Source organism: Molothrus aeneus, chromosome 1 (assembly GCF_037042795.1).
Source record: "Molothrus aeneus isolate 106 chromosome 1, BPBGC_Maene_1.0, whole genome shotgun sequence".
Classification (NCBI taxonomy): Eukaryota; Metazoa; Chordata; class Aves; order Passeriformes; family Icteridae; genus Molothrus; species Molothrus aeneus.
The window spans coordinates 95,081,538-95,104,551 of NC_089646.1; the positions used below are offsets into that span (position 1 = coordinate 95,081,538).

General features: G+C 40.2%; 1 protein-coding gene across 1 annotated transcript; it reads right to left on the reverse strand.

Moving 5' to 3' along the window:
* Positions 1-16,999: 16,999 nt before the first annotated feature.
* On the reverse strand, positions 17,000-22,706 carry TIMM21 (translocase of inner mitochondrial membrane 21). The gene is made up of 6 exons (XM_066561136.1): positions 22,258-22,706; positions 20,995-21,057; positions 20,798-20,895; positions 19,451-19,524; positions 17,571-17,676; positions 17,000-17,478 (listed from the first exon to the last, which is right to left on the reverse strand). The coding sequence occupies exons 1-6, from the start codon at positions 22,538-22,540 to the stop codon at positions 17,386-17,388; spliced, it is 717 nt and encodes a 238-aa protein (XP_066417233.1). The 5' UTR covers positions 22,541-22,706; the 3' UTR covers positions 17,000-17,385.
* Between the last annotated feature and the right edge of the window lie 308 nt (positions 22,707-23,014).

Here is a 23,014-nt window from a genome sequence, read left to right on the forward strand (position 1 = left end):
GTAGCAAAGCTAAGCAATTCTTACAAGTGTTTAATCATAGAGGGGTAGGATATTCCCAGGTACTACTTTTGAAAACAGACATTACACATCAGCCACAATTGTAAATAAAATATTGAAATGTATGGTATAAAACTACTTAGATGTCTGTTCAGTATTTGGTAGTGTAGAGTTTTCATTTATTATAACTGCCAGGTGGAAGATGAAGTAAAAAAGTTAATCTGAGTGAGCTCCTTAGTAATGAACCCCATTACAATATTTTTTTTAATGTTGTCACCTAGTAAGCTTCAATCTCTGTGTAGTTATACAATGCCTATTGAGATACTTAGAGGGTGAGAGGAGATTGAATTTAATCTTCTTCTGGTGGCCTGCAAGGATCCTGGACCCAGGGGCAGTAAGAACAGCAGCAGGAGACCAAACACTTCACTTACCTGCACACTCCCCTTTCCTTCTGCCTTGCAGAGGTACACAGCATCACAGATAAGGGCAAGTGACTGCTGGCTGTGTGGCTTCATTGTGGAAACCAATAGCAGTAAAAGTTGTGGGTGAAGAAAAGAATTGTGTTGGTGAAAATACTCCAGCTTTAGTAAATTATTTACTAATTGAAAAGATGGATGACTGTATTTCAGGCAATCAGCAGGGGACTGTACAAGAGCTAAAATCTACTGTGATTTCCTTTAACAGTCTTAACATTTTCTCCTTACTGGTTAAGAATTGCATTAAGAACTATTGCATAGCTTGTATATTCAGTATATGGTCATTTAAACTAGTATACACTTTCATTTGAATTTTGTGATGATACACTAAAATATTTTGCAGCTACACTAGAAAAAAAGTGAGTGTCTTGAGCTAATAGGCTACTTCTACTTTACTGGCACAACAGAGAAGGATTAAAAGTTGTTAACTGTCAATAGTTACTATGGTTTCATGTGTATGTTCTTTAGGGTTATTGTGCAATGTAACACAATTTTATTATTATGCTTCCAGTACCCAACACGTACTGCACCGCCAATGTAGCTATCATAAATTCTTCTGTGTTATTCAGGATCAGTGCCTGCAGGCTGACCTGTCAGAATGAATTCCAGGCAAGCCAGCAATTAAATATCTGGGAACATCCATCCAATCAGCAATAGCTCAGTTGATTCAGTAGGATTTTTGCCATGACCTACTGATTCTGTGGTATTACCCATAGGCTCTGAAGGACAGTTTTTTCAGTTCTCAGAAACCACGAGGCATATCCAATCCAACAGCTCATTCCTCTGCCTGCTGCAGCCACTTCATTGCTATGTTAATCTAACAAAAATTTGTGTTGAATCTGTTTCCTGCTCACACACAAAGACTTTGAGTTATTTGGCTTCAGCCAGAGTTAATATTATCCTCTTAGGGGCTATGTGGATTTGGTATGAGTCATCGTTGGTTGACATATGGCACTGGAAAAAAAATCACTAGACATCTAGCCAAATTTGCTGGTTATCAGGGAAAGTTGGTAAACTTGTGAGCATTGTTTGGAAGTTATTCTTCCCATTTTATATTATGTCACTAAAGCTATGTAAAAAGTGATGCATGATGTACACAAGAGCACTATGAAAACTTATACTTGCTCTTTGTAAAGATCAGCTGAACAATTCAGGTTATGAATATAGAAAAAAAATGATATTGTTCAGGAAAAAAACCAAAGAAACTGCATTTCCACTTACTTTTCATCTATTTTTCATTCAGGATAAAATATCTGTCATTGCAACACTGCAACAATGTAGTGGGAAGCATTAGATAACCACAAAACAGTTTTGAAGCAAAGTCATAATTCACAGGACTGATTTTTATGTGGTGATCAATCCCTCTCAAAATGGAGCATCAGCAGATCTGAGGCAGCAGACATCACTGTGTAGGGTTGTTATGATCCCTTCTGCTGTCATTAAACTCAAGCCCTCTTCTGAATGTTATAAATTCTAAAGAAACAACCAAAGGGAAGAGACTTTTCCATTTCCAGTGAAGTGAGCTTAGGTTTTCTGTACTTCTATCTGAAGTGAGAAGCCTTGTTATACTTTTTTTAGGAATTGCCATACAATTTTCCAGTGTCCTCCAAGACATGCATGTTTCATGGCCAACACATGTGACTACGAACTCTTAGTGGAACCATAACAGTGAAGATTAAACAATTAAATAATACTTTCAGATGTAAATAAACCTGATCTTATCTTTTTCTGACAGAAAAAAGACTTAAAGTATCTAATCTAGTTTTCCTCCTTTATTTTCTTGTCTACTCCTTGAATTTGATTAGGAACAGGTAATAAAATTTCCTTTCCCTTTAGTTTATAGGCTTTTACTTGCAGTGCTACTTTTTTTTAAACAGATGCATATAAATCTTCAATTTCTTGTCAAATGATTTATCCAAGATTCTCAGTTTATGAGTTTGTAGGCTTTGTGACTGTGATGAAAATCAGAGCATATTGGCACGTAATTCAAAGCCTAAACAGATCAATAAGGAAAAGGATTAGAAATGTTTTTCAAGAGCCCTTAAGCCATGATTAGTGAATAGGCAATGTTTGGTTGCGATACAACAAACAACCACTTCATAAAAGATGTGGCTGATAAAGCCCCATTTTCCTAAAAGTATAATGCTTTTTCAAAGTCTTAAATTCTGGGGTTCTAAAATCTAGAAATGTCCTTTGAAATGTAACCTTTATTCTTTATGAAGAATCTTCCTTGTTGGAGTTTTCATTGAAAACACTGAAGACAAAAAGAGTTCTTATATGTATCATGTCTAGAAGAGTCATCAGGGACCCAGGGAAGACAGAAAGACATAGGGACACAAGGATTTTTGGAATAGGTAAGGTTGGACCTAAGAATTCTACTAACACTTTCAAAGTCTCAGGAGAGCAGATAATGAGAGATCCATTTATATTTATTAAAAAGATTACTGAATTACTGGTCTTCTAGAGTAGATAGAAACTTTTAGAAGTTTCATATTTCAGTTCTTTACTAAGTTCTGAAGTGCAATCAGAGGTAATAACTTTAAAAATAATAATATAGATATTAATAATTTTAATAGCAACTAAGAATATTATTTACAGAAGCCTGAAAATAAGTTTCACAGGTTATGGAAGTTCAGGTAGTAGCAGAAAGACAAATAGTGGTATCACTGAAACAATTGAATGACCATATATTTTTATATATGAGTGAGCACATCAGGCACTGAGTATTGCCATTGGTTACCCAGGCAGGGAAGGCTGGCTCTTACCAGTTCTGCATGGAAGTAGTAACAGGGCAAGTAGTAACAGAGCAGAAGACAGAGAAAAATGGGAAAACCAGTTGCTCAGGGTATGTGTTAGTCTATTTCAAATTTAGACTGAGAATGTTCACAGCCTTCAGCATTGGTGGATGAAGAATTCATTAACACACACAGCATACAACTGCTGCTGCTTATGAAGGATAAATGCTGAGTATGGCAGGAGCTGTTTCCAGTAAAGCAATTAATTGTACTTCTGTTGATCACTCAGTTGCAGACTGGCACCAGGAGGACCAAAAAGTAACATGGCAGAATATGATAAAAATTTTATGAGATAAAATCTCTTATTCTTTACTCTCAAGTAAATTCTGTCTAATACCTGTATTTGTTCATCTTGACCTAGCTTGAGTGGGGATCTTGGACGTGCTGACCTCCAGAGGTCCCTTCCAACCTTAACTGTCATCTCAGACCCTTTCCCTTCAGTGACAAGGGTCAGCAACTTCTACCCCAATGAAGCTCTTGGAAAAGCTGAGTTGGGGTGTGGATATTCTCTGTTCAGTTGAAAAAAGAACAGAGACAATTTCTCCTGGGCTGAGCCTGGGAATCTTAGACAAAAGAATTCAAACAATTATTATCTCTCTTTCTGTAACCATTGTTAATAGTTATCGTTCTTTACAGTGTGCTATTCATAGCCACCAATAATGTGAGATGTTTTCTACTTTGAGACTAATCCAGTCCCACTTGCTAAGTGGGACTGGATTAGTCTCAAAGTAGAAAACTTTGAGACTAATCCAGAATTTATAACAAGAGACTATAAAGCTCTCTGCTTCTTGCTAATAAAGATTCTTCTTGAGCCTTCTGATCAACCTGAAGACTGAAGTCTTTCTGTCCCTGACTCAACAGCATCATTGGGGTTCTTCCTCCATTGGCACTCAGGAGCTCACCAGGGCTCTCCCACTGTAGTGTGGGGCTGCCTGTTTTCCAGGTGTCCATCTTTAGTCCACTGGTCCCATATCACACATTGACCCTGAGGTTCAAACCCACTTCCAGCACTTCCAGCTCCTCTACTCAGCTGTGCAGGGCTGTGTAGAATCCTTGGTGCCTACCCTGGGACCAGACATACCAGGAAGAGTGCCAGGGATTTCAGTAGCACTGAACATTGCCCAGATTTTCTGACACCTCCTGAAGGCATGTGCCCTGTGCTAATCCAGCCAGTGTCTGGTGAAGAGCATGGTGCTTTGGGGGCTTGGAGGCTCCATCTCTCCTCTCAGGTGCCCCCTAGACAGCTCACCACAGTTTTCCCCTGGCTTCTCACCCCAGGTGGCTTGAAAGCTGGGGAGTTGCTGAGGAGATCCATGTGGGCTTCCCCCACAGGTCTCTGGGCTTTTCTCTCCTCCTCTTTTCTCAGCACCAGAAGAGCTCCAGCACTCTGCATGGCTCTCTTGGCAGGACACAGCATTGGGCACCATTGAGCCAGACCTGCAGGAGCAAGGAACAGCAGCATGAGCCACAGGCAGGCCTGGAGGAGCCATTAATGCCCCCTCTCCCTGGAAGATGTTGAGGACAGCCTGTGTGCCCTTCTGCCTCGATGGGTTCTGCTCTGCCTGCACCCAGCACTGGGCCAGACAGAGTACCATGTGCCCGCTCTGCAGGCAGCCATTCCAGCTGCTCCTGTGCTCGGTGCCAGCAGACAGCCACCATGAAGCTGTCACCATCACAGCACCACTGCCACAGCACCAGGCCCAGAGGGGAGGCACCAGGCCCAGCTGGAAGCTGCACTGGCAGAGCACATTGGCCAGCTTGGTGCTTTGCTGGCTCTTGCCCTCAACAAATATTCAGATGCTTTCCAAGGGTTGTTTTATTTATTATTTTCAACACCAGAGACCCACCACTCTAGGCAATGTTTTCCAACACTGTGTGGCAGTGAGCTGCCCCAAGCTGGGTATTTTTCAAACTGAGAATGAGCATTAGGAGCAGGGAGGTTGCTCCTCTGTCCACCACCAGTAGACACATACTGGGGGAGAGCACACAGTGCATGTCACAGTGCATAGCTCTGACTGAACTTTTCTGGCTCCTTGAATTCTTTAAAGGTGTTATTCCCATAACTGTGGGTGCTTTGGGGCCCTCTGCATCCAAAAAGACAAAGCATTCCATTGGGCTCTTCATTTCTTTGCTTTGCTCCACTTTGGGGAATGGACTATTTTGTATCTTGCAGTATTTTTATGTTGTGTCTAATAGCTGTGGACACAGAATGCCATGGAGCTAAAACAGACACTAAGACAAGAATCGGGTTTACTCAGATATACTAGAAACACTATGCCATTTTAATTCTATCCCTAGAACCACTCTGAAATGAATGTGTAGTCCAAAGCAATCAAATATTTCTCCCAGCACTCACCATAAGTCAGAAGATGACTATGATGCTTTTCACAGCTTGAAGGAATGACCCAAAGCCACATTTAAATTTTGTTGTGACAGACGAGGAGAGACAAAGAGCATGTCTCCAGCATCTTATTGTAACTGGCTCTTCTCTGATGTCATTTTCTGACACTTGTTTTATAGCTGTTCAGCACTTTTATTGCCCTCCAATTCACAGAAAAGTTATTCCCTGCTGCTGGCTATAAATGCTGTAGGAAAGGGTGAGATGCTGGAGAAAGGCTATTTACAAGGTTCCAGGGGATCTCCTGCTGTCCAGCAGGACATCCACACGGATATGACTCAGCAGCATGGGGAATGGTTACCCTGAGATGCTTGGGCTTGAGTGCCCCAAGGCATTTGGTAGCTGCCTTGTCCCGGGTGCAGGGGAATAACCACAGGCAGGAGACTTTGGCCTCGGTCTGCGCAAAGCAGACAAGTGCAATCATCACTTTTTTATTTATTGGAAACCTTTGCCTGGATTTTCATAGGAATAAAAGGGCAGATTTCTGCTACACAAACTTGGAGGGGGATATAGTATGGGTAAATGAAGGTGGTATAGAATATAACCTTGCCCCCTAAAGAGTTGCCGCTGAGCCAATTATTAAGGATTAGGAGCAGGCCTGATGTTAACAGGCCACACCTGTAGCCAATAAGAAGTATGTTATAAAAGAGTGGATTGGTGGGAACTGGGGTCAGTTGGCTACTGTGAGGACAAGGAGGAGTTAGTGCCTAGAGGAGCTGCCTGCAAGAAACATCAAGGAGGTGTGGAACTCTAGCAATACGGAACCTTGCAATATAATGATAACACAAACTGTATGCAGGAAAGTCCAAATCCCTACTTCAAATCTGAGGTTGCTGGAGCTGGTAGAAGGTCTTGGTACTTTGCATCAGGCAGAAGAAAAACAGTGACATATTTTCTCCTCAGCCTTGGCCCCAGAAATGGGCAAACTATCTTGATTGAAGATTTTGCAGTGTGGGGGAAAATGAACTGATAACAGATGCTCGTTGTGTAAAATTTAATTCCAAGTTGTTAACTGTAAGCACAACTTTTTCAGCTTTTATAGCTGGTGCTATCACTTTGTATTCATCAAACAATAATTGCTAATTCTGTGTGCCTTCTGTTCTCTCTGTATGCTTTTTGTTCTGTTCAAATTTCTAACAACACACAATGCCATCAAATTTGAAGTGCAGCAGCTGGAGACAAAGAGAACATTGTTAATGGAATGATTTTCATGCAAATACTATGCTCAGGAGCTAATTGGGAAGTTCATTTACCTGAAAGATGGAAAACTGGTTGGCAAACAAATGTCTTCACCAGGCCAGTATATTTGAGGCAGACATATCTCACTGCTCACAATAGTTTGACTTCCTCATCTGTCATTCATGAGAAGAGATGGACCACACTGAAGAAAAGCATTAAATCAAAGTGACTGAAGTCCATAACTCCTGCTCATGGGCAGCCCACAGATCCTACTCCAGGTTCCTCTGTCACAATACCCCGGAGTCCCCAGGTGCTGCTGTTGTGTGGCCTCTGGCACTGCCAGCAATGCTATGTGTGAAGGAAGATGGGGAGGAGGAAGAAGTACTTTCTACCAGCCTGGGGTGGCTGCCTACTGCACTGGCTGGGCTTGCCAGTGACTGTGACTTTTGATGGACCACAGCTGTAAAGGGCTTTTTCATCCAGTGCCAACACCTCTGAGATACTTGCTGGCTCACTTACAGAGCTAATGTTTTACAAAGAGAAGCCAGAGCCTACCAAAATCAACTTCAGGAACTGGGGATATAAATATTATGACTGGAAAATGCCATGATGCTCGAGTCCTCCCCACGGCTTTTTTTGACTAAGTTACCTGTCCTACACTGTGGGCTGGTCTGCATCTGATACTGGAGAATCTCAGAGGGGTTTTAGAGACAATGACTGCTGTCTGAGAAGGTCTGGACAGCCAGGGAATTGCAACTAAATTACAACTAAAACCAATTTCTCTCCTGAATAGGACCTAATCTGTTTATATGAGGCAAGTTTGCATAGAAATGAGTAATTCCTGAAAAGGTAAATATCATATACAGTTGAAAGAATACTCTTATATAACACATTTTCTATGCAAACTCCAGGTGCAATTACAGTAAAATTCAAATTTTAACAGAAGCATCAAAAATATGGGCTATATGAGCACACAGTTGCATGTGTTGATGCAGTTGCTTCTTCTGAGTAGCAATGTCTGTGGAAATATTTGTGGACTCCATTAACTGGGACAAAAACTAATATATATTTGTTTAGCATTGCAGACTATCATGACATTCTTCTCAGTAATGTGTTTGGCTTCTGAGGGTTGCACTGGAAAAGCACCCCCAAGAAATAAAGATGTGGATTTGAAAAGTGAAGAATTAAAACTGCATTAAAAAGTATTACATGGACAATCCTAGCAAGAATTTCAGTTTCCTTAATTCAATCTGCTTTAGTTCTCCTTGGAAATTAAATAAATTAAATTAAGGCCACTTTAGGATTTCTTTAAAATTCTGAATGAGCATATCCAGATAAAAGTATAAAGAAACTAAACTAATACACCTTAAAAGACTCATTCACATGCATTTTCTTGAGTTAGCCTCCAGAAACTTTACCTGATTCACATGTGGAATTCAGGGAAGATTTTTAAAGGCTGGCACCTGGAGGTCCTTTCTTAAAATTTACTTTTCTGTCTGTGTTGTTGCCCACAGTCAGCAGATATTAAATGATTGTCCATTTCTCAATGCACTGCTTTAATTAAAACTGCCATCATTTGCCACTGAGGTACTGATTTTGGGAAAGTAAGGGTATGATAGAAGGGTGGATACCTAGCAGGGAAAATGTTGCTTAATATGCAATATTGTGGGGTTTTTCTTCCCTCAAAGACGCAAAAATGAGGCGTTGTTTTATAGGCACAGACAAATAGCACTTGAGTGATTGCGTAGGCAAAGGAATGAAGGAACAAAATGCCAAAGAGGTCTCCCCAGCAATAAAAGTGTTTTCTAGTTGGTAAATAAAGGAGAGAGGGAAGCAAAGGCTTAAGAGGGGATGGAGCTTCAGCATCCAACATGGCAGTGAGCAGCTCAGCCACCAGACTGTCCTGAGAAACATGGGGAGGATGGTGATGTGTCACCCAGAATTTTGTGATCACTTCTTAGGGAGCACCTCCTGGGACTTCCTCATACAGTGCTGATGGGAAGCACCAAGCCAAGCACCAAGTGCAGACCTCCAGACTGTTTTCAGGGATCATCTATGAGAATTTTCCAAAACAGGTCATGTCATGGTGGGTATTTGCAGCTTCTGGGTCACAAGATAAGGAGATCAGCCTAGAAGGGAGTTTTGCAGGGGGTTACCGTAAGGTAATTTTGTGATTAAGCTTATTCTTGGGTAGCTGATCCTGGACATATCCCATGCAAGTGAGGGCATGCTGGGGAAGACACAAAAAGGGAAAATTGAAGAATGAATTAAAAAAAAGAATCTACATGCTTTGCATGAATTTTCTTTGAGGTATGGGTTTGTCTTTGACACCAGTGCAGGTCAGTTACCCACGTGTCTGTCACCTTGACCATTTTTCTTACCAACTCCTTGGATTATGGAAGAAAATATTTATATTTTGGACTAAGAGGCTACAGACTACTGTTGTCAATTCTGTTTTTTTTTCAATGAGACATCAAAACATTCTCCTTAACAACTACTTATCATGAAGTGCAGAAAAGAGGTTGAAATTTGTTGCCTATGTATGTTGAGTGAAAGTACTATGTTCATATCAAGCATTCACAAGCTCATTTTTAAACATTAAAATACACTATATTCAGCATAAAATACAGTTAACATTAGAAACTTCAGTTATCATTACTTGGAAACAAAAGTGATGGGCCCTGAAATTGTGACAGCACAGAGCCACAGCTAAAGGGCCATAAATGAAGTGCTACAGGGGGCATTAGTCTGTGGGATGGTTTCTGAAAACTGATGAGCTGCAAAAATTGCTGAGGACAGAGAATGCTATCTTGTTAAAAAAGGTCTAGTAATTAAAACAGATAGGGAAATTACCACCTTTCTTCACACTTTCCTTTTTGTTCTAAGGCTTTCAAGCCTAATGTTCTGGCAGTGCAAAGCTGCCATTCTCTGGTGTCTAGGAAGGTGGTGCTAAACTACAAATTATGGAAAAAGCTGTGGGAGCTGCACCCCCTGCAGCTAAAGGATTTACTGATGGTTGTTGCTGTTTCTTAAAATCCAGAAAGACTGTAAAAGGAATGCTGTAGGAAGGGAAAAAAAAGTGCATAGGCTTAGGATACTATTATTTATCATCTCCTGACGGCGTTCCCAGTTCAGTGTTAGGAAAGCTCAATCCTTTCTGTAGCATCTCTTAATTTTGTCATGCGAGAGTCAAGATCTGCTCTCAGCTTTGTGGCTTTTAGCCATTTATATTGTGGAGTGATATATGTGCTCTCACCCACAACAGAGTTTGCCTCATAAGAAAGCTGCATCCAGCTCAGAGAAATATATTTTATTCTTCATATGCATAAAGAATTTTATACTGTCCTCAAGTGATCAGCTTTGTTCTGCTGTGCATAAAATTCTTTGGTTTGCTGTTTTTTAACCTGAGTTTGAAAGTGAGCTTCTGCTTCTGATCACGTTCTTTTTCAAGTCTGAAGACTTTTTCACTAAAACCAGAGATTAATTGCAGTGCAGGCATGTCCAGGAATACCAGGCTTGGGCTACTGGACACTTCGACTTTTTATTATCAGTGCTACTAATTATCAGTTTCCTATGAAACTTTCTATAAAATAATGTATTTTTTTGAGGAATGGCCTGAGAGAAAGGTTATAGTGTTTGTTTCCTTAATATTGTGGCATATTATCAAACAGTTTCTTTACTTATCACTTTAATAGACAGAAGTGATGAGATCTTCTTCCTGGAAAAATGGCTTCAAGTACTGACTTGAAATGTGTTTAAAAATCAAGGATTTGTGAAAATAGATTCCTCTGGTTTCCTCAAACTCATTGTTTTGTTCTGAGGGCTCCTACTCACCTGCCCAGGCTGTCTGCAGTTTCAGTTCCTTACCTGATTCTCACAACATTTGTAATAGGTGGTTATTATAGCTGAGAGAAATACAAAAATACTCACTCCTGGTCCACAGGAGAGGAGGGTGATAGAATCTATCATAGAATCAGTATTTTCTGAGTGCCAGCTCTGTGATCATACCTATTTTTGTGATGAAAAAAATATCTATATCATTACTAACACGTCCTCCTTTCTACTAAGTAAATTATTTCAGTGTCAAAGTGTGATTTGCACATAACCCTGTATGAAGCAGTGGTAATGTAATGTATAGGCAGTTCCAAAATAAATTCTCATCTTTAAAATCCTAGTGAGATCTGCACGGAGTTGCTGCAGAAAGCATGGCCTGAGGGACATGTGTGGAATGCAGAGGTGTAAAAGACCAGCCTGCAGTTAGTTGGCCCCCAGCAAACGGCCTCCTATTCTCTGAGAAGAGATGAATTAGAGACAAGAACCCTCCCTGGGGCTCCAAGGCTGAGAAGAATGTATTTTTAGAAAGCCAGAAAGCCATCAGGTGTTTGCCATCTGGAAGCTGGAGACTCCCACGAGCAGGACACCAGCTGGCACAGCAGCAGAACCCTTTGTAAAAGTCATCACAATGACCTCAACAGGGATATGTATGTGCTGGCTGCTCCTGAACTCTGTGGCAAGGGACAGCAATGTGACCGCATTCAAATGGACACACAGTAGTGTATTTAATGCTCTCCCACAGCAAGACTGGTCACTGTTTACAGCTGTACCTGGCAATGTTCATAGTGTGCTAAATCTAAAACCATTGATTTCAGTCTGTGGAATACATATTGTTTTCTTGATGTTTCATTTTTAGAGTATTATTTTTCCCTTGATTTTGTGTATGCATTGATATTTATGCTGTGGTGGATAGTTATTTTGGAGATATTATGCAGGAACACTTTGTTTAGGAAGCATGGAGCTTGTCCCCCGTGAAAAGGAAGTCCCTATGTCACATCCCTTGCGTGAGTAGTACAGCATGATGGCCTAGTGGGGAGATGGGGCTGTGACATTGATGGTTGCTTTAGGATTAATACTTCCCACGTGAAAAATGCATGTTTTTACAAAAGCACAAAAGCCATGTTCACATACTTCCACTTCTAATTCTATCCCACAACTTTGCTGATAACCACTAGCAAAGCAGGACTATTTTACTATTTTACATTGTAATGCAGGATGGCTTATCAAGAAGGAACTGCCATCATGATTCACTCAGTACAGAAGAGATTAGAATTGACTGGCTCTAATCTTGGCACAAGTCACATCCTTTTGCTTATCTGATTTCTTCATAATTCACCTTGAAGTATTTGCCACTGAGAGATGTCTGGAGCTTTTGTACCTGTCAGTTATCGAAGGTTTGGATGGGGTGGTGGGTATCAGTTAAAAATGAAGGTGTCAATCAGACCCACCACCCAGAATTCAAGACTTGTTTGTTCCATGTGGCTTAGGAGGACCACAGTGCTCTCAGGAACATCCCTGGAGACCAGCTCTACAACATGACTTGGACAGTAATGGGAGGTGTCTGCTCTGGAATAGCCCTAGAAGCTGGTTTATTTTGATGTTACCTGAAAAGCTTTCAAGATGAAGTCAAGAACACAAATATATAAATATATGTAGATAGGCATTATTTTGTCTACATAATATATATTCTATAACATATATGCTCCACGTTATATATTTATAGTGGTTTTTAGGGCTATATATGTATAAGGGCAATGAAGCTGATGAAGGGTCTAGAAAATTTCTTATGATGAGAAGTTGAGGGAGATTAGCTTTTATTCTGCTAAATTAAGTATAGGTAAAGAAAAGACAGGCAGACACAGAAGTTAAGCACAGTATTTTGAAGGAAAAGAGAAATATATGCAAAGGCTGGCAGGACTCCCCACAAAAAAAGGTGTTAAAAGAGAAATTCAAGGAAAATAAGGTGAAAAATACAAAAAAAAAAAGTGTTTTCAGGTAAAAAGAGTTGTGGCTTTTTAGGAGGCTTTTATGCTCAAGGCATTTTTATGCTCAAGTTGATAGAAAGCTGCTGTTTTAAATCTTGATATGTCTCAGTTATTTCTTTCCACCACTATTATACTTACGCCAGTGTCAGACCCCTTAATGTGGTGGTTTTGCAGCCACACAGAGGAGGGGAGGGCATCTGTACCTCACCAGCTATGACACCAAAAAGCAACTGGTGGCATTTTGCAAATCTGCCTCCAACAGTGGAATTTGTCTCCATTTTAATAAAACACGGGATAACGCATGGCCCCAGACAGCGCACAAAGTAGCAATTCACTTCCAGCTCCTCTATGGAGGTTGTAGCACTAATGAAGCAAATCACATCTCAGGGAATATAGCCATGATTTAGTACATGTATAACTGTAATAAAATGTTTTTATGGCTGAGATTGTTACATTTTTAATGGAAAAAAAGAAGAATTAGGATTGAAATTGAAAAACAACCCAGTTCCCATAAAAAGTAAAAATGTGCTTGGATAAAAGGTTAATAGAGTTAATTGTGGGGAGTAATACAAGACAGCAACTCATGCTAGAGGAGATTATTGTGATTTTGATAAAGGGGAATTGTAATTAAATAGAGGCTGGATAAACACGATTACCCTGAAAAGGTTTCCCAGCACAGTAGCAGGAGGTTTTAAGATGTGGAGGCAGACGCCTGTACGTGATCTGGAAGTAGAGGCACCACTGCTGCCAGCCTTGCTGGGTGCTCACCACTGTGGCACACTGCCCACGCTGATGCTCGGGCCAGCAAAAGGCAATAAATTGAGCTCATTTTGAAGTTTAGTTCACCTGCAACACCAACTGGCAAGTGATCTTCCTGTCTTGCTCTTCTCATTTCTGCTGGTGCCCATTTCCACCCCCATGCTGCTGTGGGGGGAGCAGCTCTGGGTGCTGGGCAAGGCTGATCTGCCGCAGGATGGCTGTGGGCTGGAGCAGGTGAGGGCATCCCTCCCATACAATGCTTTTTCCAGAACTGATAGAACTTGTTTACATAGATAATAAAATGAAGTGCAGTATTTTGATACTGAATCCTGAGAGACAAACAGAGGCTTTCCACACTGATCTGTTTTACTGAAATGGGTACCTGTGCTTAATATTTTTATTCATTGAGTTACCAATGTTCCACAATAACCTATATGAGATGAAGGGAATCAAATACAGCATATTTCTCCCAGGACAACCAGAAGAAGTCTAAAAAGCTATTTTGTTTATGTTTCCTTTAAATTGTGAAACATTTTTGCTATATTTTCAACTTTTAACTATATATCATTAAAAATATAAATATACTGAATTGGAATACAGGATGGTATCAATTCACATTTTTCTATAATTCCTATAGATTATTTTACATAACACATACAGAATAAAAAACCCTGAGAATTTACTAAGAAAAACTATCAAATACTCCCGCTGTTCAATTATTTATAGCACTGTTTGGAATCACTGTGTATCATAATGATATACATTCCCAGATGCCTAAGGAAAATTTCTACCATATTTCTATTATTCCCTATTCAGAGCAAGTGAACATCTCTCTAGGGACTAAGCAAATTCCCTCTCTCAAAAAAAAGGGGGAAAGATCTTTTTGCTTTCAAATTTTTGTTTTTCCAGTGCCAACTTCCAGATCTTCAAGTAGACATCACAACCCCATATACAGAGAGCAGTCATCAGTCTTTACTGTCACCTTTAAGCTTGCTCCTTCAAACTGTTTTCACCTTCAATTTTGTCACCAGTCTCTGCGCTTACCTTATGTACTTCTGTCAGTTCAGAAGCTGCAGTGAACCCTAAAAGTAGGCATGGACTCAAAATGTGTCCTCAATGTTTTTTGGGCATAATCTGCAACACTTTAGAGGTTGCTGACAATATACATATTGGAATAATCCCACAAGTATTAGGGTGGATAGCGTCTGCTGTGCGAATGAGACTGAGAACAAAGTGAATTGAAATTACTTGTGGAAACTCCCAGCACGGTTTCTTTGGCTTTTTATCTCTGCAGCTGGCATGTGATACAGTAATTGTCTTACTCACATTCCTGTCTTCTCTGCTTGTTAAGTGAGTTTGTTGACGTTTCTTGTACCAGACACGCATTTGTTTGCAACCATTTCTAGGATTGTGACTCTATTGCCTAAATCAGTTGTTTAAACTTGAATTCTGTGCAGAAAATATTTAGGTATTAAGGTTATTTTTAAACTCAGTCATGCACAACACCTTTGCTTCCTTGTCTACAACTACTTTTTCTTTGCAAGAGCTTCTGTTTATTGAAGAAGCTTATTGAAAGAGTAATGATTTCTTTTTTCTTAATATTTTTAAAATATAAATTTTTTATTTATTTATATTTTATTTTAAAATATAATTTTTTTCCACTGAGTTCATTTCCTGGAGGGATATTTCTTTTTGTCACTGTACAGCAAGTGTACACAGGACCTAGAATCAAACACAGAACGTGACACAGTAACATTATTCCCACAAACTACCTCTAAGGATATTGGCTGTTTTGGCATCCACAAAAATTAATGTAGAGATGGGAAAGGTAAGACCAAGTTGTACACCTACCCAAAACCTGTTTTGAATAGTCTGCCACACAGTGTTTCTGGAAAAACAACCTTTCACTGGTGAGTGACATATTTTAATTTCCTAAAGGAGAGAGGGGTTTTGAGAACATATATTTTTATTAATTCTGCAACAATCAAAACTGAACTCTGGAAAATGTGTTTAATTTCTATGAAAATGTCATTCCTCTGGCTCTGACTTGCCAGCAGTGATTTTTTTCCCAACATTTTATTAACATGACACTTTTACTTGAGAAAGTAGCTGGCACATGCTGTAAATTTTGTGTTCTCCCAGGAGAAAATGAAGCAAGAGCTTTAAAAAGGAAACAGTGAAATGGTTACTGCTTGTGTTTACCAACAACTGAAGGTGAACCTTTCAGTTATTTTGCTGTCTACCCAGCCTAACATCCTCCAGTGAGAGGATGGAACACTGAGCTCCCTGGCATGGAGAAGGATCTCTGCATGACTTACTGGTAGTGCAATGATTGAGTGAAACAGGGGCAGCTTCATAAGGAAAATTGAGGCTAACACACGTCAGAATTACAAAAAGGGTATTCTAAAACATCTAAAACCCTAATGCTTAAACTCAGTGAATGCAGCTGTTCCCCTCCAGTGCAAACTACCACCAGGAAAGGTAATACTACACAAGAAATCAATGTTTTCTATTCCAGATGTCTTGTTCAACTAATCTTCACCTAATTTTGATTAAGATACCTCCATATGTGTTTGCATAAAACAGAATTCAAGAAAATTTTGTAAGCATGGGTGCGAGTCCAGTCCATAAAGACCACTTCAGCCTCAGGAGGAATATAGAAAGAAGTTACCAGTTCCCAAAGCTTTACTACTCCTGAAGTTTCGAGGGGCTTAAATAATCTTGCTGGTGATAGGTATCTAGCTAGTACAAAGCTGAAAAATCAAGCTATGAAGTTCTTTTCTTTTTCTTTACTGATGAGATGTTCTAGAAAAAGAATTCCAAAAAGCTTTCCTCCACTGAGACTGGAAAGCATTTGAGCCTTGTATTTACCATTTGTTCAAATTAAGAACACTAGTACATCTAAGGTCAGATAAAGGTGGATTTCTTCTGCTACTTTTTGTCTTCATTTTATCAAACATATTGTCAGCTTTTCCACAACACAGGAGAAGTGATGTCCTTAGCAGCTGTGTCCCCCTTTCATGAAATATACAGAAGGATCCTGGTAAATCTTAGCTAGAAAGGTGATGCAGGCAGTAAAAGAAAATAATGTGGAACACTTTATGGATGAAAGACATGCCCTGATAACCACCACATGTGTGTTTATCACATGTAGATGCAGACAAGGTGGGAAAGAGAGAAGTTTAAATGGAATATTGTGGTTTTCTAAATATTTTAAAGGTAATGTACAACCCAAATCCCCCCTGACACAGCTTGAGGCCATGTCCTCTTGTCCTGTCACTAATTGCCTAGGATAAATGGCCAACCCCCATCTTGCTACAACCATGTGGAGCAGAATGGCAAACACTGGAAAGAGCAGATGGCAGTGATGTTCTACTTGCTGGTAATTTATTTATAAGACACCAATATTGAAGTCTTTATCTTCAGTTGTTTGTTATGGGTGTTTGTTACGTTGTACAGTTGTTTGTTATGGCCTCCACCATTCCTACCCTTACATGCCCAGATCTCTTTTGCATTGCTACCGTTTTACCTTCTTACCTAAAAAGGTATCCAAAATGAAAACAGTAGAGTTCTGTCTACAGTTAAACCACCCCTTTCTTTATTGCAGTGGTAGTGGGAAATCCAAGCCAAGGAAGACAAAAAACTCCCCATCCAAACCTAAAACCTTGGAAAACTCAGGTTTTGGGTGTGCAGAGGTATTATCCAGCATTAAACTGTTTATTAGGAGATATTATTTTCCTATGTCAAGAATATCTACCATGATCATTTGGCTATATTTCATTGATTTCACTTCAAATCACATATCTGTTATTATCAAAAGTCCTTAGTGGAGGCCCTGAGAGGCTACATCCCTTAACACAGCCCTGAAGCTGTGAGACACAATTGGCAACACCACACAATCCATATGCAGGCTGGCTACAACATTTTCCAATGTGAGGTAAGGCAGCAGCTTTGATCATTGGCTATCTGTTGTCCTCTATGACAATGGTTCTTCTCGGATATGTCTCAACATCCACAAATATGTAGCGAACCTCGAATCTTCCTGTTTCAAGATTCTGGAAAGAAAAGAATTTCAGAGTGTTTGTTTCTCTTTGGTGGTTTAAATTCAAGACTAAGCTTGTCAGGAGTATCAAGCAATTGTACATACCTCTTTGACTTCCACATGGACTGTTCCCTGTTTCCCTGATTCAGTGCCCTCAATATAGAACTTCAAACGCATGTGTTTCAGTCCATCCTTTACGTATTCAATGTGACTAAAAACAGCAACACAAAACAAAAACCCAACCACCCAGCAAGAATACAGATTATATGCTAGTTAAGACTTCAAATTTAAACTTACTCAGAGGAGTTGCTTACTTATTTTGTAAGAAAGTGTATTCCGGTGGTGTCCTTATGCTACCTTGGCTTCCTTCTCTACTGCTCCTCTCAAGCTTTACTGTGAGTGCCTAAGGACTAGTGGAGTTAGAAGAGCTAATTAGCTGCTGAGCATTGAGAGATTAAATGCTTAAATGTCCTCACCCCAGTCCTCCCCTCAAAACTGAAAAGCAATCCACTGCTGAAGACTATGGAAATTCCTTGTATTTATTCTAAAAAAACCCTGACTTGGAGATTTGGAGCCCAACAGCTAAAAAGGGACCCCACACCACCAAGACCTCCAGAGTTTTCTTAGGCACTTAAACTAAGTCATCAAGCCAAAACATACAGAGCATGTTTTTACAAATTAATTATCAGGTTTGTTAAACCACATCAAAACAAACAGTTTACTATGTGCTTTACTTTAGCAATAATTTTGTTCGGCTAAAATTGTGTAACTTTGGCACTGTTTGAGATCTCCAACCTAAATGCTGGTATTTAGACTGGAGTTGGGTTATGCTCATGTATTAAATAAATAGCACATCACTTTCAAAGTGACTACTTTGGGAAACTAATGATCCCATGAGAGTTCTGGTGCCAGTTTATGTTTCCTACTGAAATTATTAACTGCTGTTTAGCACCAATCTTTATTTCTATAAGGCATGCCCAGGTACACACTGTGAAATAAACTTCCAATACAGTTTAAAGTGACATGCTGGGGTAGAGAGAACAAATATGAACAAAGAGCCTTACTGCAGTAAATTTACATTCAAGGTGTTCATACACAGAAAACCCTGTAGATTTTTGAGATAAATATTTAAAATCATTCTTATACTGCAGATGCAACTCTACAATCTTACCTAGTTCTCAGCTCAAAAAATTATTTAAAATACAAGGCATTCAAAATTATGGAAATTAAATACTAGGAAAGCTGATTCATAGTAAATTTACTTATTTACAGACACGTGCTCAGAATGTTTGTGCACATCAATTTCATTTAGCAGCTTCGCTTTAAACATTATTTCATAGAGTCTGGTGAAGAGATAAAGCTTCAAAGAGTAAAAGTCACTTTCATCACACAAAATAAAAAAATCTCAATTTCATGGTTCAACCTGTGTCTGGGCTTATGTGTCTCATTCTATATGAAACCTCATTGAATATATTCCTGCCAAATAACCCAATAAAGCAGGGAGGACTTATGTTTTGTAAGAAATAATTCTGTTGTTTCTTTCAAAAGAAAAGTAATAGAGAGACTCATGAAAGGTTTAGGTGATAGATGTTCTGTTAAATACACAGTAGAGATGTTGCCTCAAGTACCAAAAAAGTTCAGTATAGTTTCAGACTGTAAACTTCTGTCAGATTATTGCTCCCCCCCATGCAAGCCTAGGCCTCTGTACTACTCTTTGCAGACTCATCCTATTTTTTGGAGAGCTCTATGTCTACCATGATGACATCGCTTGTTTTGAGGCACTCAGAATTGGCATTTTATATTCTATCTACACTGTACTTAGTGGTGTATGGCACACAAGAGGTACTGCAAAAAACTTGTACGTTCAATCAAAAGTGACAGGATGTGTCACAAACAGTTCATCACTCTAGAACTAACTTGTAATCCAAAAATATCTTTGCTGTGCAAAAAACTGATGTCTTTATGGGGCAAACACCAAGGGGTACCTGACATGCTGTCGTCTTCCTCTTCTTGTTGCCTCTCCATAACCTTTTATAGAGTCACCAAAAACACCAATTATCTACAAGAGAAAAGAGGTTTGAGCTGTCAGAAAGGATCACATAAAAACAGGTATTCCAGTATCAGCTCCTGCCTCTGCTGTGAATGCATCTTCTTTTAACAAAATGCCCCTGGAGAATTTAACATGTCAAGAATAGAAGTGTTTATGAAAGAAAACAGTTTAAGGAAAACTCCTCTGTATTCCAGTCCTTTTTATTCTTTACAGTCCCGTTATTAAATGTCTAAAATAAATCCTATTGATATCCTCCATTTGTACTGTTTTCTGAGATGAAGACATGTAAACTGACATTTTGTGTAAAAAAAAAAAAAAAAAAGCAAAAAATATTTGCTCACATCTCCTCCAAGAGAATATCTTTTGAAGTTTAAAATGCAAATGCACTCCCCTTCATATTATCTAAAAAATACTACTGAATAAGAAATTTAGTAATCTTTTTTCAGATCTATAGAGTCAGAGAAGTTCAACTTAATCTTAAACTTACTTTAAATTTGGTTAGAAGGGAAGGTTAAGTTTTACTGTGCGAGTACTAGAAAGACGTTTTAATTCTGCAAACTTGCTCCCAAGCAGTCTTTATTTTTATTTGAGCAACAACTTGTCACTTAATTTCTAGGTTATCCTCAAAGGCATCTGTGGCAACCTTGTTTGAAGGATGTTTTGTCTGAAGCATTTTTTTTTTTTAATCTAGTTTCATGTTGATTTTTGTTTACACCTAGCTATGACAACTGTGTGATCCCATGACTATTCTCCATCTGTTTTTCAGTTAGCCAAAAGAATGCTAATTGTGCTCCAAATGAAAAAATTTAAATTCCTGGTTATCAGTGCAGCGCCTCACAGAATGATAGAACGATAGTGAAGTGTCATAATAGAGTAAGTGTGCTGAGAAAAGGCAGCAGGTAAGATCTACAGAGCTTAGTGGGACCAGTTGCGTCTCTGACCTGCAGAATTCAAGTGCTACATTTAGCAGGCACTCAGAAAAGTCCCCAAAACTTTCTGTATGGTGACACAAGCACATGCTCTGAAGGACAGACTGTATTTCCATCAGTTTTTGGTCTGTGGCACAGGCTAGCACAAGCTCAATGCTTGCACTGACTTGTCCTAATGGAGGCTTGGCTCTGGAGCTGAGCCACCCCATGCCAGCTAAAAGCACTGGCAGAACTGCTCAAGCACCACGTGGGGCTTCACGTAGCTTGTGAGATTCCTTGCACAAAGTTTTGACTTGAAGAGAGACAGTAGCTACTGAGAAACAAAAACTTAGGACTAAAGTTCAAAAACCAACCTCAGGGTGAGATCTGCATTTCTCCAAGGCATCTCCATAGATCTTATTTGGACTAGAGGAAGAGAACAGCTCTTTAAAAATCACATAGAACAAACCACCTGTAACAGAAACAACATCAGATGGAATGAAAACTTTTCAAACCAGGTGGAATTAATGAAAAGTGTGTTCTGATTAAGAATGTAATTTAAAAAAATAACCTGTAACACCAATTCCAACAAGCACCACAATAAAATAGGTAAAGTCTCTTCCAGCTTCTTTCACTGAAATTAAACAGAAAACAATACATAAGTTACAACCTTGGATAATAACACTTGTATGACTTTCTTACATAAATGCTCTATTGTTAGTCTGTAGCTCAAATAACATTTTAGCAGAAGAAAAAATTCCAGTAACAGTTTCCTTAATGCCTCATTGATGTAAAAGAGACCATGGAACATCTCTTCTATTGTACAGGGCATATTTACATCTCTGTATTAAGCCTTATTACTTTGTTTGCCAGATGTTTTCAAGATCTAAAGTAGCAATTACTGCTACTTTTTGGGTGCATGAGAGCCAGATTTTTCGGGAACTAATGAGGGATTTAGCACTGCAGTATTCATGCTACTACCTAAACCCACAACCACTGAAATCCTTATGCAAAGAAAAGAAGTAAAAATAAAAAAGTAAAAGCTTGTAAGTTGCACACACTGAAAATAACTGATTTTATGAATTTGCAATCAATAGAAAAATAAAAAGGGGAATATTACACCAAAATAATTTTTTAACATTAACTGCTGTTTGTCTGACTAGTTTTTATCTTTCAATTTTGATCTAAAGTACAAGTGTTAGTATACACCAAAAAATAAGTCATAGGAGATTCTCTGTTTCAAAATATTTGAGTACTTGGAAAGAGACTACTATCTTTTAGTGATAAAGTGTGCATTTCAGTGGAGTAAAAGTTATGGAGGAAACATTAATAACTACTTCTCCTGCAGTCTTCTAATCACTTGAAAGTGTTTTTCGTAAGTCATTTCAAAGTACTTAAATTTTCTGAGGCTAGTTATATAGTAACTACTTTTCACAGAAGTGAATGAGACCAACTAAAGTGAAGGCAATCCATAAAGAAACTACCATCACATGTAGAGCTTTGACAATTTTGTTGGAGGTGAACTTATTTCAACATCCGTACAGACAGGCCGCATATGATAGGTTTTCCTTCTGAAAAGGAAAACGAGGGGCTATTACATCTTGTGCCTGATAATTACTTAAATCAACAGGCTGTTTAGAAGAAGTCATATAATTTGGTCTGATTGTGCAATGCATACACATCTGCTCCAAACAATACGATGGGAAAAGAAACCGGCTTGGTGTGCTGAGATCGTTTTCTTTCTAGATACTTGATGTTTGGAACTACAAAACTTTGGTTGCAGAAGGAACAGCCTCCAGCCCTTCTGAGCAGCACACAGCATCCCCCGCCTTACCTTTCTGAGCCGCCGACACCAGCGTTTCCTCGTTCAGCGCCCTTTGCACGGACACATCCTTGCTATTATCTCCAGGTTTTGCAGCTTTCAGCCCTCCCGCCCGCGTCCCGAAGCTCTGACGGGCGGCCCCGAGCAGCAGCGGGGGCTGGTGCCGCCACCGCGGGCAGGAGCAGGACGGGGTGCCGGCCCCCAGGAGCGCCCACCCGCGAGTGGCGAGCAGCCAGCGGCCCAGGCAGCCCCGCCCGAGGGCGGCGGGCAGCGTCCGGGGCAGCACGCCGGGCATGGCCCCCGCCGCCCTCACAGGGGCACGGCAGTGCAGGCCAGCCGAACGGAGACTTTGTGCCGCTCGCCACCGGGGAGCCCTCAGGGAAGTGCCCGGGCAGCCTCCCGCCCCAATGACCGCTGCTCCAGCTCAGGAGCCCACCTGAACCTTTATCGCCGCCGGCCGCCGCTGGCCGCTGCCCCGGCGGAAATGTTTGGGACGGCGGAGCAGCGAGCGGCGGCGCGGGCCCTGGGAGCGGTAGTTTGAGCGGGCTCCCTCTCCCGCCCGCCGCCGGGAGCGACTCCCAGCGAGGTCACTACAGCGCCCGCCATGCCAAGCGCCGCCACCGCCGCTGCCACCGCCACAGCCCGCCCTCCGCGGGCGGGGGGCCCCGGCTCCATTCAGGAGTGGGAAGGCGGGGGGCTGCTCGCCGCGCGTGCGGTGCCGGTCACCCTTGTAAAGCTGTGTTTTCATACACGTTTTTCTTGGTCTTGC

Coding starts and splice junctions, on each gene's coding strand:
- TIMM21 (XM_066561136.1), bottom strand. CDS start 22,540: ATGCCCGGCGTGCTGCCCCGGACGCTGCCCGCCGCCCTCGGGCGGGGC. Junction 20,896..20,994: donor TGTTGGAATTGGTGTTACAG/GTTATTTTTTTA, acceptor TTTCTGTTACAG/GTGGTTTGTTCTATGTGATT. Junction 17,479..17,570: donor TCCATGTGGAAGTCAAAGAG/GTATGTACAATT, acceptor TTTTCTTTCCAG/AATCTTGAAACAGGAAGATT.